Below are 16,840 nucleotides of genomic sequence, written 5' to 3' on the forward strand. Positions count from 1 at the left end.
ATCATAGTTGTTGTTTAGTGTTTTTATTCACAACTGTCCTACATTATTTGCAACATTTGTAACCATGACAAACCTATAAGAATAAAAGTTGTGATTTGCATATTTTTATTATAGCCAACCAAAGTCTTTGTTTACACATGTATATTATAAACAGTATGAGGGTTCATTTTCTTTTTTCATTTCTAAATTGTTAGTGCAAAAAGTTTGGTCTTGTTTACCGCTTTGTAGTTATGAATGTCCTTTGATCATCTGTTTTTCTGTGACAAATGCTCTACTTTGATTTTGAAGAGCAATAAAATGAATGGTGCTGAAAAACAAGCTGGTGTCATTTTAAGTGGAATTCAGTAATAGTGCTTAACGTTACCAGTTTTGTGGTCTTTTAGGATACACTGACCAGTTGGGATAGCCTAGAATTGATCTTATTCTAGCTCCAATTCTTTTCTCTTATCACATCAAAGACGTGTACAACTTTTCCAGGTTTAAAGTTCATAGCCGTCTTGCGCAGACAACTTTTCAAGCCGATTCCCAACCACAGATGACCTTGCTCACAAGTGAATTTCTTGTTGGACCAGTCTAGAAAAAACGGACTTGAAAAAAATCAGTAGACCGAATGCAGGAACGATTTGAAAATGAACAGATTATACAAGTAGCTGGCGTTGGAGGGTTTTGGGGGCTTAACAATCCAAGAAAAGAACAAGAGTGAAGTAGAGGAGAGTTGATGGACTTTTTTACCTTTTTTCTACAGTCAAACTTGGTCTAAAACTGAGGCAGTTTACATGTTGTTTACATGACTGGGATAGGAATTTCAAACGTCAATGGTCGTCGGATACTCCACCAAACTGAATCCTTAGTTGGGAATGGACCATTGTTTTGAGGATCGCCCTTTCACAAGTTTTCACAGATGGACCTGGACCGCAACTGGACCTGGAGTTTCTGTTCTTGTTCTTGTTATGGTACTGGGCAACACCCCTAATTTGTTGGGGCAAACCACCCAGGGCGTAGTGCTGTTGTTTTATTGGCTGCTCCTCAGATGTTGTAATACCTCTTCCTTAAACTTAACGGGGTTAGCTTGAAGGGTGGTAGAGTATGGTAAAGAATTCCAATCGATAGTAGTTCTTGGGAAAAATGAATATTTGAGGCAGTCTTTATTCTGTACCGGTAACGTTACCCACCCATACTCAATTCCATGGTTAGTGTAGTCAGCACCAAGGACAGTTACCGTCCCGCCAAAAAATGAGTTTCATAGAGCAAACTCGTTTATATTTATGTATTTGACACTACATATTCCATAAGTTGATTGTATCAGTTAAGATATATTCCTTTTAACGAACTGCTTTGTTTTATTTGTTGAATTACTCATTTTCCGGTGACAATCTAAACCCCCCTCTACGTTGTTAGTTTAGTACGGCCCAGGGGTCATAGGTCACCGTGTCTGGGGGCTACGGAACATTTTGGATTGGATTTTGTATCAACAAATTAGTAGCTACGCGACAGACTCAGGTCTAACTATCACCAAATTTGTAAGAAATGAACTAGTTTATACCGACATATTGCAAATCTATCAACTTTTTTCTCCTGAAATTGTCCGAACCTGTATTTAAGAATTATGTAATAATTTGGGTTAGATCGCCCTGATGCCGGCCGTAGTGCTCATCCTGTCGACTTGACCCCTCGTAACCTCGCGGCGTTTTTCCCTAAACTGCCATGGTTTTAGGGCTTGATGTTTTCCACGTCTTTAAATATCCTGCTGATAAAGTCATCAAAACACATCTGTCCAAGGTAGGGGCCACAAATCGCAACGAACCGCCAGAAATTTTGTTGTTTCGAGCGTGCTCTGCAGCTGCATGCTGTTGACCTATTTTGTAACAGTTCTTTGTTTTGGTTACGTAACGTTAACGTGAATCAGAATGGACTTTTTTCATGGTTTCAGGCATACCTTGGTGTTATCATAAACACGTATTTTAGATAAGGATTGTTTTGTTGTTTTACCATTGTTTGAAATCAAGTTATGATATTTGTAGTATTATTCTAAATGCTGACAATTTGATTTTCTTTTGGGGCATACTGTTTAATATTATTATGATCAGAAGCTTGATTTCCTTGCAATTGACATGTTTTATATTGTATTTGATAATCGGGGGTGCCTAAGCATTTGCAAGAACCTTAAAAGATTCGTACGAATATGGGTTCGTGCAAATCACATAAAGTTCAGCAAATCACCTTGATTTGTGAGATTTTCATAAGGTTCGTGCGATTTCGCATAGTGATTCGTGTGTATCACATAAGATTGGTACAAATCTCATAGGGTCCGACCTGTCTTGCATGTAGCTATGCCCCCTGGCAGGAAATAACAGAATTGCAGTTGGTATGGTGTGTTCCCGTAGATCACAACATGGAGCGCACTGATTGGATATGTGGGGGCCTGCATGCTAATGTCACTGTTCACGTCAGATCGATGTTCACGTCAGCTCAAAAAAGAACAAGAAACAGTCACACCTTCAAGTACTAGTACCAGAGTTACCAACCTAGGATCGATGTGTTCAAAAATTTGTACTTTCCCAGAACTAGAACGCTTGCTGATAGATGTGAAAAAGTTAGGTGTGACGGGTTGTCCAGTGTAATTTAACCAGCTGCTGCGGCGCCACGTGCCTACGAAGCTGGTGTGTTATGCCAAAGGGCAGTTATACCAGCTATATGGATACAGATACAGATTTGTGACATGCCATGAGGGAGAGTTTGCTGTCTAGCTTGTCTAGTGTCTGGTGATGTGTCATCTCTCCCAAGACTCTCAAACTCTCCATCTGACAACATACTAGACTAGTATTGTAAATGCAGAAATGTTCTTGGTGTAATTTTATGTTGGCAGTTTTTACGGTGCCCACTTCACCATGATGTTAAAACCAGTCTGCAAACATTTATCCATTATAGTATGTGACTACTAATGTACAGTCTCGCTCACCTCACCTGTCCCAATTAGCCGGCTCACTGGCCATAGGGGCAGCAGTGCCATCAACATAAGTTTTCCACCTTCGTCTGTCTATGACGCTACCGCAAACTTAAAACCACTGCAAACACTCCATTTTCCCGCTACTGCGAAAGAAAATCCCCGCGAACTTAAATGCATTTACAGTATACAGTCAAACCTGGATTAGCGGTCACCTTTGCAAAGCAACCACCTGGCCTTTGCGGCCACTTTTTGTCGGTCCCTTGGATTTTTTCCATTGACCTACAGGTAAGCATTACGGAAATAATCTATAGCGGCCACCTGTCAAACACGGCCACGGCCACACAATTTCCGGTCCCGTAGATACAGAAACACCGGCATAGATTCAACAGATAAAAAAATCCATGCTCTGAGGTGTATAAAAGGTTCTATGGATAGGTGAGGATGTACAGGTGGTTAATGACAGCACATGGACTTCTGCATCCAGACCAGGTGTCGCCTCTTAATGGCGCAAAACACGGTCAGTGCGCACGTGCCTCACTCAGAATAGTGTCAGCCTGGCAGTAATTGCTTGAACCTCTAACCCAGCACAGCAGCATGCCAGGCATTGATATACATGTAGGGCAAATTACACAATTTACAACAAAAAAATAGTCGACATGTGGAAATTACAAGTGCTGGATGCTAGGGAAATGATCATAAACAAAAAACAATGTATATATAGAATTGTACAAATCATCATCAATTTACATGTACATTCACTTGACAACACAGTAAGACCCCATTCACACTCAGAAAAACGATTCGGATAAAACATTTATCCGAATAAAAAAAATTCTATCCGATCCAAAATTGCGTTCACACTCGTCTTCGGCAATCCGATTAGTGCGCCCTCGGTCTTATCCGAATGAAACATTAGGTTGAGGTCTAAGGGTAGCGTCATTTCTTACAGCTCAAAATGGCGGGAATCCACCAACTTTTGATGCTGTTGTTCTCTCTCTGGAGAATGTTCTGTAGTCGTAGAAGGGACCGGGAACGCAATCGACGGTCTTTGATCGCGAGAAGGTTTCACCGACAAAGTCTTCTGCATGTTGGGATAGCTGTAGTACAGCTCAGATGTACGCCACCAGAGAGGCAGACAGAACGAGCGGGAGCGAAGCCATGATTGGTGGAACAACATTGTGCTTTGAACATTTTCAGACTCGGACTGGCAGAAAAACTTCTAATTGAGCAAACTCACCTTTGATAAGTTGCATCCTATCCACTTAAAGTGAATCCTATCCACTTGCGCGTTCACACTGCCGAATCGTACGAATCGAGACTCCCCACGGCGCAGTTTTATCCACTTCCCGGAGTTCTATCTACCTCCCCGAGGAGGATCGCGAGGGATTCGAATCGATGAAATCAAAGTGATTTGGGAGCGTTCATACTGCTAAGTTTTATTCGGATCGGGTAGTTTTATTCGGATAACATGTTTTATTCGATCGCTTTTCTGAGTGTGAATGGGGTCTAAGTTAATGGGAAATATTTTTGCTTTAATTAGGTCCAGATGGCTTCAAAATTGAGGTGAAATTGTTTCATGTTGAGTTTGGTTCATTTAGCCATTAACGGTGGTGAGTGGCATGCTGGGCGACTGCGTCAGATAGCGTCATTAGTCTCAGCACTGACCAGCCCCTCTTGGACACTATATCTGGCAGGAGACTGATGATTTAAAGGCCAAGGAGCTTTTTAGGTCAAATTGTCCCTGCATGACTACTTCCCCGGAGTGCTCTGAGATCCTGGGGAAGACTTGCCTTGGCTGTAGCCTGAGTACCATCCACAGTTACAGTAGTGAGTTAGTAAAGTAAGGAGAAGAGGGAGCCTGGAGCCATGAATTGAGGTCAGTGAGAATGAAAAAAAAAACATGCGGCCTAGCTCAATACTTTCGCTTGCTAATACCCCCTTTCCACTAGCCTGGTATCCAGCCGTAATATAGCTCCCGAGTCTCTTATCTCCGAGTGTCTTCTCTCCTCTTCGCAATTGCAATTGCAATTGCAAAGAGGAGAGAAGAGACTCGGGAGCTATATTACGGCTGGATACCAGCTGCAGGCTACCTTTCCACTAGGACGGTGCTTTTACTGCGCTCTCTCTGCAACCTCTCTCAGTCACACTTTTACGTTTTGATGATATACACAGTGTGAAAGCAAAGGTTACACATATAGTATTTAGGTTGCTGTGACAGCTTGAAGTGTGATCGCCGTCTAGTGGTAATGGGGCCTTATATTAAAATGACCACAGTTAGCAAGCAAAAATATTGAGCCAACGGTCACTTTCGAGGATGATCAGGCTACTTTGGCTGCCCTTCCCTGCCTTGGTTACTGAATAGATCCTTATATAGCAGCTCATTGCTGTCCCTGGCTGAAAGTCTGGTTTCTTAGGGTACTTAAAATCTTAAGGTTAAAGATTCTTCACTTCTGTGCATATAACTTTTAGATCATTACACTTGAATTTGTTATTCTCAAAGATATCATTGTGAAATTTGCTGAGGAACATGCTTTGGGGTCCACTCAGCCAATTAAGATCATTTTTTGAGTACATGTAATGAATGTAATTAATCAACTTAATTGGTGCATGTTGCCATCAGATAAAAGAGGATAATATAGAGTTAGCAATCAGAGTAAACAAACCAGGTCCTTTTGTAGCAATGAATAAGTTCAGCTATTGCTATTTAAATTTAAATTAAAAACCAAAAAATACTTTCCCTTTTCTACTGTGAAAACAACTGACATTATAGTATATTGTCTACCGCAAAATCTAGTGTATAACGAAAGCAAACTGAGAGTCTGATTGGTTGCCTTGGGAATTAATTACACAAACCGTAAATTGGCTCCTCTGTGGTTTACAAAGTCTCTACAGGTAGCGAAGTCTTTCCCTGATTCATTCTGGTACTAGTAATTGAGTACAAGCCTGAACAAAGTGTCCCACACAACATTATTTTAACTTATTGGCCAAAGCATAACAAGACTTATTTATTATACTATAGGGAAGAGAGAAGCTTAATTGACACTACAAAAAGTCCAGTGACTTTCATGTGGCTGAAGCATAACAAGAGTTGTTTATTACTGTAAATGCATTTATGTTCGCGGAGATTTAATTTTGTGGTAGCGGGAAATGGACTGTTTGCGGTGGTTTTAATTTCGTGGTAGCACCATGCACTGTAGTCTCTTTATGTTCGCGATGGTTTAAATTCGCGGTGAAGCGGCCGCAGCGAAAACCACGAACATTAAACCACCACAAAAGTTTCTGCATTAATTTTACAGTATACTATAGAGAATAGAGAAGATTTATTGCGCCAGAACACGACAAATAGAACAGTGATTTCCTTATGGCCAACTGAAATATTTGACCATTCAGTGACCTACTTTTTGTGTGTTTAATTCTCAGTACCCGACTCCCAAGGAGAAATTTGTGGAAAGCATCACAACTGTAGAGGAATCAGTGGGTAAGTGAATTGCAGTTACCTATTTATATACTATAGGAGATGGGATTATAATGGAGCCCATGAGCTACCAGGAAATATCATTGACTTCTGAGGCTTTATATTTACTAGCATGTTCTTATATCGAATCTAATTACTTTACATACTATTAGATGTAATATAGGAGATGAGGTTTTAAAAGCTAGTAAGAGATCTCTTTGACTTCTATTTGAGACTGTATGTTCTTTGAACTTTGGACTTTGAACTTTATTAAAATCACCACTTTGCAGGCGATTTAGCCTGAATTGTGTTGGTGCTTACAAGCTTCGTTGTTAAACATTGTCTCAAAAGTTAATACAATTTTAAAAGCATACTTTACACTGACTGATAATTTTGCTTAAAATCACAAATTACAGACGTTTACTATACAATATTTGTAACGATGATTTCTTACATAAGCATTAACACGAACATGTTAAATCTCATAATTAGAAGTTAGTGAGATTTCCTAATAGCTTTAAATCTCATCAACTTTGCTCTTTTTACCCGTGGACCAAAGCTCTGAAACACATGAATGCCTGGCAGTATAGCCTGTACATTTTCATATCGGTCCAATGTCCGGTCCACTGATTTTTTTCAGGCTTGGTTTTTCTGGACCAGTCCAACAAGAAAATAAACGGTTTTGTACCGGTACACCGTACGGGTCCCCACATCTAGTTCCACGGGACATCTCTTTGTACAGAATATGTTTTTCTGATAAGCTTTAACTAGGGCAACCTTCAAAATTAAGCAAGTGGACTTTAGTTAAATGAAAGAATGTGTAGCATGCGTACATGTAGTCCTGTGGTCATAGGCCCTTTCTCTGAAACTAGAACTAGAAACTGTGAATTCAATGCCAACTGTGATGGTCACCCAACGTGCATGCTACCGGAAAGAGTTGCAGTCCCTGTATTAGGATAAGATGTTAAGCACGTTAAAGAACCCGCCACATGTGCGAACATGAGCGGATCAAACCATTCCGGCCAAAATGGGGTAGGGAATCTCCAGAGCAGCCCTCGTAACCCCATAGGCGGTAGGCCAAGGAATTGTCTTTGATTCGCCCGTACACCGTATCGCTGAGCATTGCTGGGGTTGGGGATTACCCGAAGGTCGGGGAAGTCGGCGAAGCCGACCAATCGGCGCAGGAGTTTTTCCACCCGAAGGTCGGCTAAGCCGACCAATCGGCGTAGCCGATTTAGAGCGCGGCGAAGCCGCGCGGCGAGCGAAGCGAGCTAGGTGGGAAAGGCCTTTTCTACTATCGCCGTTTTCTGCAAAATTCTAATATCTAAGTCAAAACTTTCAAGTGAATTATGTTCGTCGAGTTATTTGGAGGCCATTTAACGTACAAAGAGCACATATTAGTCATTTCAAATTAAAATAAACGCCATTGAATTTTAGCCGATTTCCGGGTCACTGCGTTACCAGCAGTACGGCGGCGGCCACACCACGTCGTCGTAAAAAAAAACGCATCGGTAGCTAGTATATTTACCAAAACGCTGGCACTAACCACATGTAATCGTTATAATCATTGATGCATTATTCTTGTAGAACGGTCCACACTTAAATAATCGCTAAAATGCCATCTGTTTCACGAGATCTGTATTCCTAAGGAAGTTGGTATTCCTATCTCAGTTCTTACTTTCGGGTTGGCGACGTTACCGATCACGAAAATCAGACGAAAGCAGTGGAAAAAACACGGTCAAAACGTATCTGCAGTGCAGCGTAGCTTTTGTCAGCGTGTTGAAACCCTCAAACTTCTCAAATAGTACCACGAAAACCGACAAGGCGCCTAAACGGGCCCGCCGTACGATCCCACACCACAACACAGATGATCGAAAACACCGGAAGTGGTAACGCACATCAGGGAGATCGGTTGCTTACCCATCCAACATTTAAAGTTAGGGGAAAGGCGGCGCAAAGGATGACGGGAAATACTCGCACTAAGAAGATAGTAATCTTTGACGGGAGCATCTGAGGAGGCATTTCCGGATTGGCGGTACACGGCGGACTACCGTGGCAGACAGCGCGCGGCGGGGTTCCTGTTACTCAACAAAAAACACAATTCCGAGGCCTATTGCCCATGGTAACCCCTGCTTTGCCTACTGGGTCAGTTAGTCCTCACTCATAGAGAGCAATTGGGCTGGTCTCAATCATGATGTTTCTGACCTAGGGCGAAGAGATGCTGTTACAGTTACAATCGTGTAACCCGTAACCTTGGAATGGCCTTCAGGTCTTGTTACATGGTTAACTGATTAAGTAAAAAAAAAAAGGTCTTGTTGAGTGGTGACCATTAAGTAATAAAAAAGCTCCCTCATGCACAGCTTGCAGGGCTGCCAGTTTTACGTACTTACGTCAACATCCAAAATGTTAATCCTCACACGTCCAAACTGGGTATTAACATGGATGTAATATTCTCTATATAACCACCTTGACCACCTTGGTATTTATGACTACCCTCGGATTGAAGACATTTGAAACATATGGCTCAAGCATTAGCATTACCATCCAACTAGGTCACGATAATCAGGCTTGTGCTAATCATATGTTACTTTTTTTTTTTTCCCAACTGTTTACAGATTCTGTGTCGGGGGTTGAGTACAGAAAAAAGTTGGCAACATGCACCAACGTTGTGCCAAAGTTTTTAAGAAGGGTGAGTGTCTAAATCTTTCTTAGACTACCACATTGTAACCTATCAAAATCAGGCCTCTGTCTGTATTTGCATCTTTTGTCTATCTGCCCTTTGGTAGTCTGATAACCATGCGGATAGTAGTTCAGGGCTCAAAATACTGGGTGTTTGTGCACCCAGGTGCACCCAAAATTGAAACTGCGCACCCAATATTTTTCAGTGGGTGCACAGGGTGCACCCAAATATTTTCTTAGGTTTATCTATGGAAAGATATCAAGTATACTAGTATACATCATATTCTTGATATCTACTTCAAGTGTTAGAAAGATAATGAAAATGTCTGTCATGTTACTTGTTTAAGAATTCGATAGCTTGTAACTAAGTTTTGTTATTAGTTTTTTATTACATTCTACTTAAATTTAAGTGGTGCACCCAAAAAATTTTTGGTGCACCCAATTTTTTCAGCTGGGTGCACCTAATCCAAAAAATTAATTTCGTGCCCTGTAGTTCGTTCATGCACTATACACAGTCGCTTCTCTGCTATTCCGTCTAGGAACTTGAGCATCTCTGATGCCTGGAATATTCAATTTTTATCCAAATTTTGGATGAGGGCGCTGACTGGTCCCATCTGGGTTACGTACTAGTAGTTCACTACTATGTTCACTTCTGCTACCCAAGAAACTTTAAATGGTTAACTGATGATCACTGTATTCAGGTGTTGGAATGCCTATTTCGAACAAGCGGCCTAGAACCCATTCCTTATTAATTCCTCAAACCACTGAAATATTTGCTTGTACAGTTCCCCAGACGAGTAGCAGAAGCGAACATAAAAGTGAACTACTACCGGATGGCGCCCAGGCTAGCCCTTTGGCACATCATTTGGCACATCAGCTACACATTAGAGTAGCACTTCTAACGCTAAGCCTAATCTGATTCAAAACTTTGGTGCAATTTAGTTAATTAAGATAGGCCTCTGTTCTTGCGATAGTGTCTGCCAACGTTGAGGCACTTCGTATCAGCTTCACAGTAGAATGCCACGGGTTATATTTAATAAGTTCCCACTTCTAACTCTAGATCTATTAGCCTTAACCTTTGAATATCTGATTCAAAGATTTGGTCTTAAATTGAATAGTCCTTGGCAGGAATGTGCTCTTTTAAGATTCTCTGCAGTATTAGTACTATTACGAGAAACATAGTGAACACAGAAACAAAATTACAACACGTTTAAAAACAACACGTTAAAAAACATGTTGTAGTTTTGTTTCTGTGTTGACTATGTTTCTTGCTGCAAATTTTGAAACATTTGTTTTTATTATCCATGGTTTTAGATTTTACAGTGTCCTTTTCACTGCAAATTTACTGTATTACTAACTGTATAAAACAGTTCCACAATATTTTTTTCAACTACAGTGTATATGACCAAAACTTTCATTTCACTTGATCCTGCTACAAAATGAAACAGTTACAAATGTAATATTTTCTCTTCTATAAGCGCTGGTTTTTCTAGTTCAATATAACGTTGGACTCCTTTTTTTGGTTTAACAATGAACTGAGCGGAAGAAATGGACAAAATTTTGACTGTTGTTAGGGTATTGGACATAAAAGTGCAGTTGTCAAGATAGAGCCCACTGAAAGAAACAAAGTCGTCTTTAAAGCAAATCGGATTACTAGTACATGGCTAAGAAATTGGCAATTTAACAGTTCTCAACTCAAGCTTTGATTTTGGCCCTTTGATTTTGAACACTTGAAGTGGCTATTCTAGTAAGGCCACAGCAAGTAAATTTTATGGATGACATCAGCACGCGGCCGCACGCATTAATTTTCGTCTGATTTCAGGAAAAAAAACAAGATTTTTTTTCCTCTTCGGGGATGGTCAGATAGACCAAAATACGCAAACATATGTGTTGTAGCCTAATAATTATACTTGTAGAAGTGACACTAGGGAGGTACTGTAGCCATAGCTATAATTGCAGAAGTGAAACTTGTTGGATAGTTCTAAAAGTGTCACCAATATGGAAGCCAATGAATGTAGTTGCCAGCTTTGCAAGTGTACCATGACTAGTATCACTTTTACTACACTGGTGCACTTCTTTAATACAGGAATTAATGCCTTGTTAGTTGCGATGCCACGTTTTGTCACTTCAAATCTTGTTTTTTTTTACCCATCTTGTTTTTTTTCGCGCTATCTCATTATTTTTGCAATCTACGAGGGGCGTTCAATAAGTAATAACTCTTACCCACTTCCAGTTGTCTGATCTAAATGAAATTTTGCATGTGTAATGATTCATATCTCTATAGTTTATATTGCAAGAAAAAGCTCTGGACTAATTGTGGTTTTTGATTTACTGATGTTTGAACTGAGTTAGGTGTGAAATGGACCAGTTGAGTGTCGCGCAGTGATCCGGTTTTTGTATTTGATAGGACGCACACCAAAGGAGACTTTTGATGAAATGAAAGAAACTTATGGTGGTGATGCCCCATCATATGACCTTGTAAAACGCTGGCATCCTGAATTCAAACATGGCCGGAAGTCTGTGGAAACAGCTCCCAGACCTGGTCGTCCCTCTTCTGCCATTGATGAGACATCTGTTGGAGGACCAACCTGGGGTGTCCTACAAAAACGGTGTACAGAGCTGCATCAAACAATGGGAGAGATGCATAACTCTGGGTGGTTCCTATGGAGAGAAAAACTAATAATTGTGCCAAGTTTCATTAATCTCCTGCTATGGGAAATGGATCAGGGGCATTACTTATTGAACGCCCCTTATACATATGATGTCATCCATAAAATTTCCTTGCTGTGGCCTACTGAATGGACTACTGAGAGCTGCAGTCTAATTAGAATGTAGAAGACTTTTTTCTCATGTTAAAAATCAAAGGCCCAAAATCAAAGCTTGAGTTAAATTGCCAATTTCTCAGCCATGTAATCCAATTTGCTTGAAGGCCCACTTGTTTTCACTTGTTATCCATACCAAAGTCTTATATTTTCTGTATGTTTACTATGTATTCTGTATGTCCCATGTTGCAATTAGCCGTCAGGCAAGAACTTGCAAATAAACTTCTTACTGTTTGTTAACCCTTAAACTGCCAGAGTTTCAGCCCTATAAAATGCTATCAATGCCAGGGTTGACCTTCAGAAAGAAACCCTCGAACAAGGCTGACGTCCGTAACTTCCGGGGTTTGTGCGCTACACGCGCGCAAAGCTGCTACTTTGGGGGAATACGCTATCCCAAATATATCCGGGCATGGCACACAGGACATGTATATGTATGCCGGATATATCCAGGCTTGGCAGTTTATTATTTATACTTCCAGAAAAGAAGTCAAACCCCAAATGCGTAGATTGTAGCTCTCAGCAGTCAATATCATTGATAGAATAGTCACTTGTTTACACTTGTCACCATTGTTATCTACACCAAATTACTTTATTTTATGTATGTTTACTATATCTTCTGTATGCTTCATGTTGCAATTAGCCCTCGGGCAAGAACTTGCAAATAAACTTCAAATTACATTTTTGTATTAAGGATTAATACAAATTTATGAAAGCCAGTGAACCTAATTCTTTGTTCTGTCTGCAAACCTACAGCTTGGACTTCTGAACGTCCCAGCTATCATCCTGGAGGAAGAATCATGGTACTATAGAAGACAGAGCACGGCCAAACTGTCGAGCAGGATGCTGACGTGGGAAAACCTGGCACAACTCAGGGAGGAATCTGAATTCAGACCAAGTCCAGAAAACCCGAACTGGTAAAAACAACATGCAAACTTAAGTGTATAATGTGTAAGTTATTGTTTTCAAAGCCGTAATTTAGACCAAGCCTAGAAAACCTGAACTGGTAAAAACAACATGACATGAATTTTAGTGTACATGCGTATATATTGAAGTCCATATGAGGTACGTTTGGAGTTTTTAGCCTCTACCAGGCTCCACAGTTCACTGGAAAAATAGTAGAAATTGGACAAATATAGATGCATGACATGCCAAAGAAGTTAGCTGGGTGAGGAGTATGGTTTGCGACCAAGCTAACTCGTTTGGTATATTATCTGTCTAGTATATTTGTCCACTTTCTATAATTTTTCCAGCAACATAAAGAGTCTGGTAGAGGCTATGATTTCCATACGGACCTCATATGGACTTTGATAATGATATATGCACGTGTGAACCTACCTTTAAGTCCTTCCAGACACACTCCAACTAAGATTTCTTGGGTCTACATTTTGTACCACGACCTCCATTGGACACTAGATCACTACTTAAGAGTGGTCATATATTTTTATTACTTGTAATGTTTTCACTTTCATGGAAAAATACAGAAACTGTCTGCTAATGACCATGTGTGGGTGGGTATGTTGATACAGGACAGAGTTTCGAATGTGTGGTCTTATATTTTTATTACTTGTGATGTTTCAACTTTCATGGAAAAATACAGAAACTGTCTGCTAATGACCGTGTGTGGGTATGTTGAAACAGGACAGAGTTTCGCATGCGTGGAACCATTTCCATCACTGGTGTGGGACCGTTCGGCGCTATACTGGAATATTACGCACAAGTCTTCCTTAGGGGAGGGGGCAAAAAGGTAAGAACATCTTTTGAGCATATCAAGCTATTAAATTTTGATTAACCATTATTGTACATGTAGATGGCTCTATGATGAAATAACGACAAAAAACGAGATTGACATTGGGAAAACCGTGTGCAAGACCTGAGAACATCTTCCTGTTTGTAAGACAACTATCCTAGAAGTTAGTTTTCCTCTTTCAAGATACCCTTGAGAAAGACAGTGTACATTAGAAACACTTTTTTCTCAATTTTTCTCAATTAAAGTTCGCATTTTTTAAACTTTTTGAAATCCCAAAGGTGCGTCAAGCTGCCAAAGTTGGTGTGCATTACTTAAACCAAGAAAATTCAGTTCATCCTTGAGAACTAACAAGATCTAAGACTTTTAAGTTTCTTCTTCCTGTTTATTAGGTTGCAAGTCATGATCCACGTCTCTATCTATTACACTTCCTTGAAACAATTTTCACACCCTCAGAGACAGTTGATCTTTTAAAATTTCCGCAGTCGGGTAATTCAAACCCGACCTTACTTAGGCACTGTCTTATTTTTCCTGTTCTTGAGATTATTCTCACAACGCAGTCCATTATGCGTTCTTTACTCCTTGGCAACTAAGTGCAGGAAGGTGTGGAATAGTTTTTAAAATGTCACAGAGACGTTATAGAGAAGTATGCATAATCTTGGACGCCAAAGCAGGTTAATTTTTTGTATGACATCATCTTGCACATTGACTTTTGCCTGATTTGAAACATTTAACAAAATATAATAAAATTTGTTCCCCTACCGAGATATTGGAAAATATGTCATGTGGTAGTCTGGATTGCAGTCAGAAGAGGTACTAGTGAGTTAGCCATGAGTGTTAGTTGCCAACTTGGTATATTACTGCCACACTATAGTGTCACTTTGTGTATTTCTTGGATACATGAATCAAACTCTTGTCGGTTGTGATACCATGATCTCAATTTTTCCGCTCTCTCGCAAATTAGATCTTAAGTTTTTTCACCCATAACATTTACTTGCGGTGGGCTAAGATATCTAACTTAACTCTCAGACTACAAATAAGATGTCAATCGACATTAGGATTTGGCTAGTACTGTAACAGTTAGCTAAACATACATTACAAAAGTATGATTGTGAAAATACAATAATTAATTTTCGCCTGATTTCAAAATGAAATTTTGGAAAATGCAGCCATGTTGTTGTTTTTTTTTTTTTGCCCTATCGCACTATTTTTGCAGTCTGCAGAGGATGTCATCCATAAAATTTACTTGCTGTGGCCTAAAGGTATATTATGACCAGACTTAGTTTAGGCTAGGGTGGTACAATGAAATGTTATACTGTCTGAACATGTGACTTTTATGGTATTTCAGAGTATTCGGATAATGGAAGAACTTCTGCGCGAAAGATACGGCGAGGGAGCCAGCCGCTCAAGTAAACCATCGTCCAATAAGTGTATTCTCCCTAACACCACTGGCCAATCACATCATTCTGTGTCCTGAAATATGTAAATAATGTGCCAAAAGTATTGACCAATCAGAGGACGGATGTCAGTAATGTGTGCTAATTATCAAAGACCTGATCATGATTAAGTTAGATGGTTGTGATTGGTCAGATCTAGCGGAAAGTTAAGTTTTAAAATGTGTTGTCAATGTGAAAAATGCTAACTGTAAGTGAACTATGTGAAACAAATCAAGATACAAAAGTCTCAATTATTACAAGAATGTGTTATTTAATAATACAACATCTTCTCAGGTATATTTAGAAAAGTATTACAGAATGTGAGAAAGTTGTGCAACAATTCTTCTTTGATTTTTTTGCTTCATTTACATTTTTTTTACCACGTAAATACATAGCTAGACACAAAGTTTACTTCAAGATGAGACCAAAAGGCAATACATAAAGAAAAGCCAGGGGCCTTGACCTTTGACATATTACACTGTGCATGCACATTTCAAACCAGGAACTAACTTATTGCACTGCTGAATATTAATAGCATGGATTTCTTTTCTATTCACTCCACTAATCTTACCACAACAGTTGGTGACAGAAAAACACAACAAAACATTTTTTTCAAACCTTCTCTTACGGAAAAAGACAACGAAACCATTTTTAAACCTTCCCTTACAATTCACCAATAAAGTACACAATACTAAAAGATACTTGGGCAACTGGATAGCATTTGTGAGCGGTTCGGGTGTTGCAGATAGCATGTGTTATCTTTTGTCAGTGACATTAATAGTGAAACATCAAGGAATGCTTGTCTTCAGTCGTCTTCATCTCACTTTGATATAAGTACATGTATGGCTTACAATCAATAGATCCTTTCAAAAATAATTTCATCAAGTTTGATATAGAATATACATGTAGGAGAATTCTTTTGCACAACCAATTTATGTTCAGTTTGCTTGCAAACTTACCTAGACTCTATCAGGCTTCAAAGGTCGCTGTAAAAATAGTAGAAATTGGCCAAATAAGATAGAAAACATGGCCGGGGAGTACAGTTTGCAACTCAAAGCCAGGGTGGCCAACACTCCTAGGCCAAGTAACTCCTTCTAGGGCTAAGGCTTCCATTTGTAACTTGGCCTCAGTCCCCTATTCGGTCACGTGGGAGTCTGGTAGAGACTAATCGCCACCAACGGACTGCTTTAAGCAGTAAGCAGACCACGTTTTGGATTTTGTTCTGCCGCAAAAGTACCAATTAGATCAGCTACCCATAGCAGCAAGGAGCAACACTCAAGTCAGAAGCTCCCTGAAGTGAAGAGGATGTCTGAGAGACATCGAAACATAGACAAAGTTTGTTGTGTCAAAGAATTTTCCTATATTCCTATCAATCAATCGGTTACTGGCATCACTACTCAGTCTATTCATGGCGGCTACAGACGCCGACAACCTATATAGGTTGATAGCTTTATTAAGACTCAATGTAATCTGTATCTCTGTTATATTTTTTTCTGACTCTTACCTTCCTCTTTACCTCAATCAATGAAAAGCGGCCTGCTAGCCGATTTCAGCTCCTTATGTATAAATAAAAGTTCAAACATAACAAACAAACATTCAAACAAACAGTTCTTGCAATATTTCTCACAATACAGAGTAATAAATCATTTTTCCATGCTCAAAACATTTACTTCTGGCTTACAAGTAGGACATGAGCTACATGTGAAATATTACATCTCCATCCATTGATAACAACAGATATAGGTTACCCTGCACGGA

At 39.8% G+C, this 16,840-nt stretch overlaps 1 protein-coding gene across 1 annotated transcript; it reads left to right on the plus strand.

Moving 5' to 3' along the window:
- Nucleotides 1-1,471: 1,471 nt before the first annotated feature.
- Nucleotides 1,472-15,781, plus strand: LOC118406797 (PRELI domain-containing protein 2-like). Its single transcript, XM_035807135.1, has 6 exons — nt 1,472-1,779; nt 6,368-6,425; nt 9,017-9,090; nt 12,656-12,816; nt 13,541-13,646; nt 14,995-15,781. Exons 1-6 carry the CDS (start codon nt 1,705-1,707, stop codon nt 15,121-15,123), a joined length of 603 nt encoding a protein of 200 aa, XP_035663028.1. The 5' UTR covers nt 1,472-1,704; the 3' UTR covers nt 15,124-15,781.
- The last annotated feature ends 1,059 nt before the right edge of the window (nt 15,782-16,840 follow it).

The sequence above is a fragment of the Branchiostoma floridae genome, chromosome 19, assembly GCF_000003815.2.
Source record: "Branchiostoma floridae strain S238N-H82 chromosome 19, Bfl_VNyyK, whole genome shotgun sequence".
NCBI lineage: Eukaryota > Metazoa > Chordata > Leptocardii > Amphioxiformes > Branchiostomatidae > Branchiostoma > Branchiostoma floridae.

Bases quoted from the DNA above. Each gene is read 5' to 3' on its own strand.
- LOC118406797 (XM_035807135.1), top strand. From the start codon at position 1,705: ATGGTTTTAGGGCTTGATGTTTTCCACGTCTTTAAATATCCTGCTGAT. The intron at 6,426-9,016 runs GTAAGTGAATTG...AACTGTTTACAG, and splicing joins AACTGTAGAGGAATCAGTGG to ATTCTGTGTCGGGGGTTGAG. The intron at 13,647-14,994 runs GTAAGAACATCT...ATGGTATTTCAG, and splicing joins TTAGGGGAGGGGGCAAAAAG to AGTATTCGGATAATGGAAGA.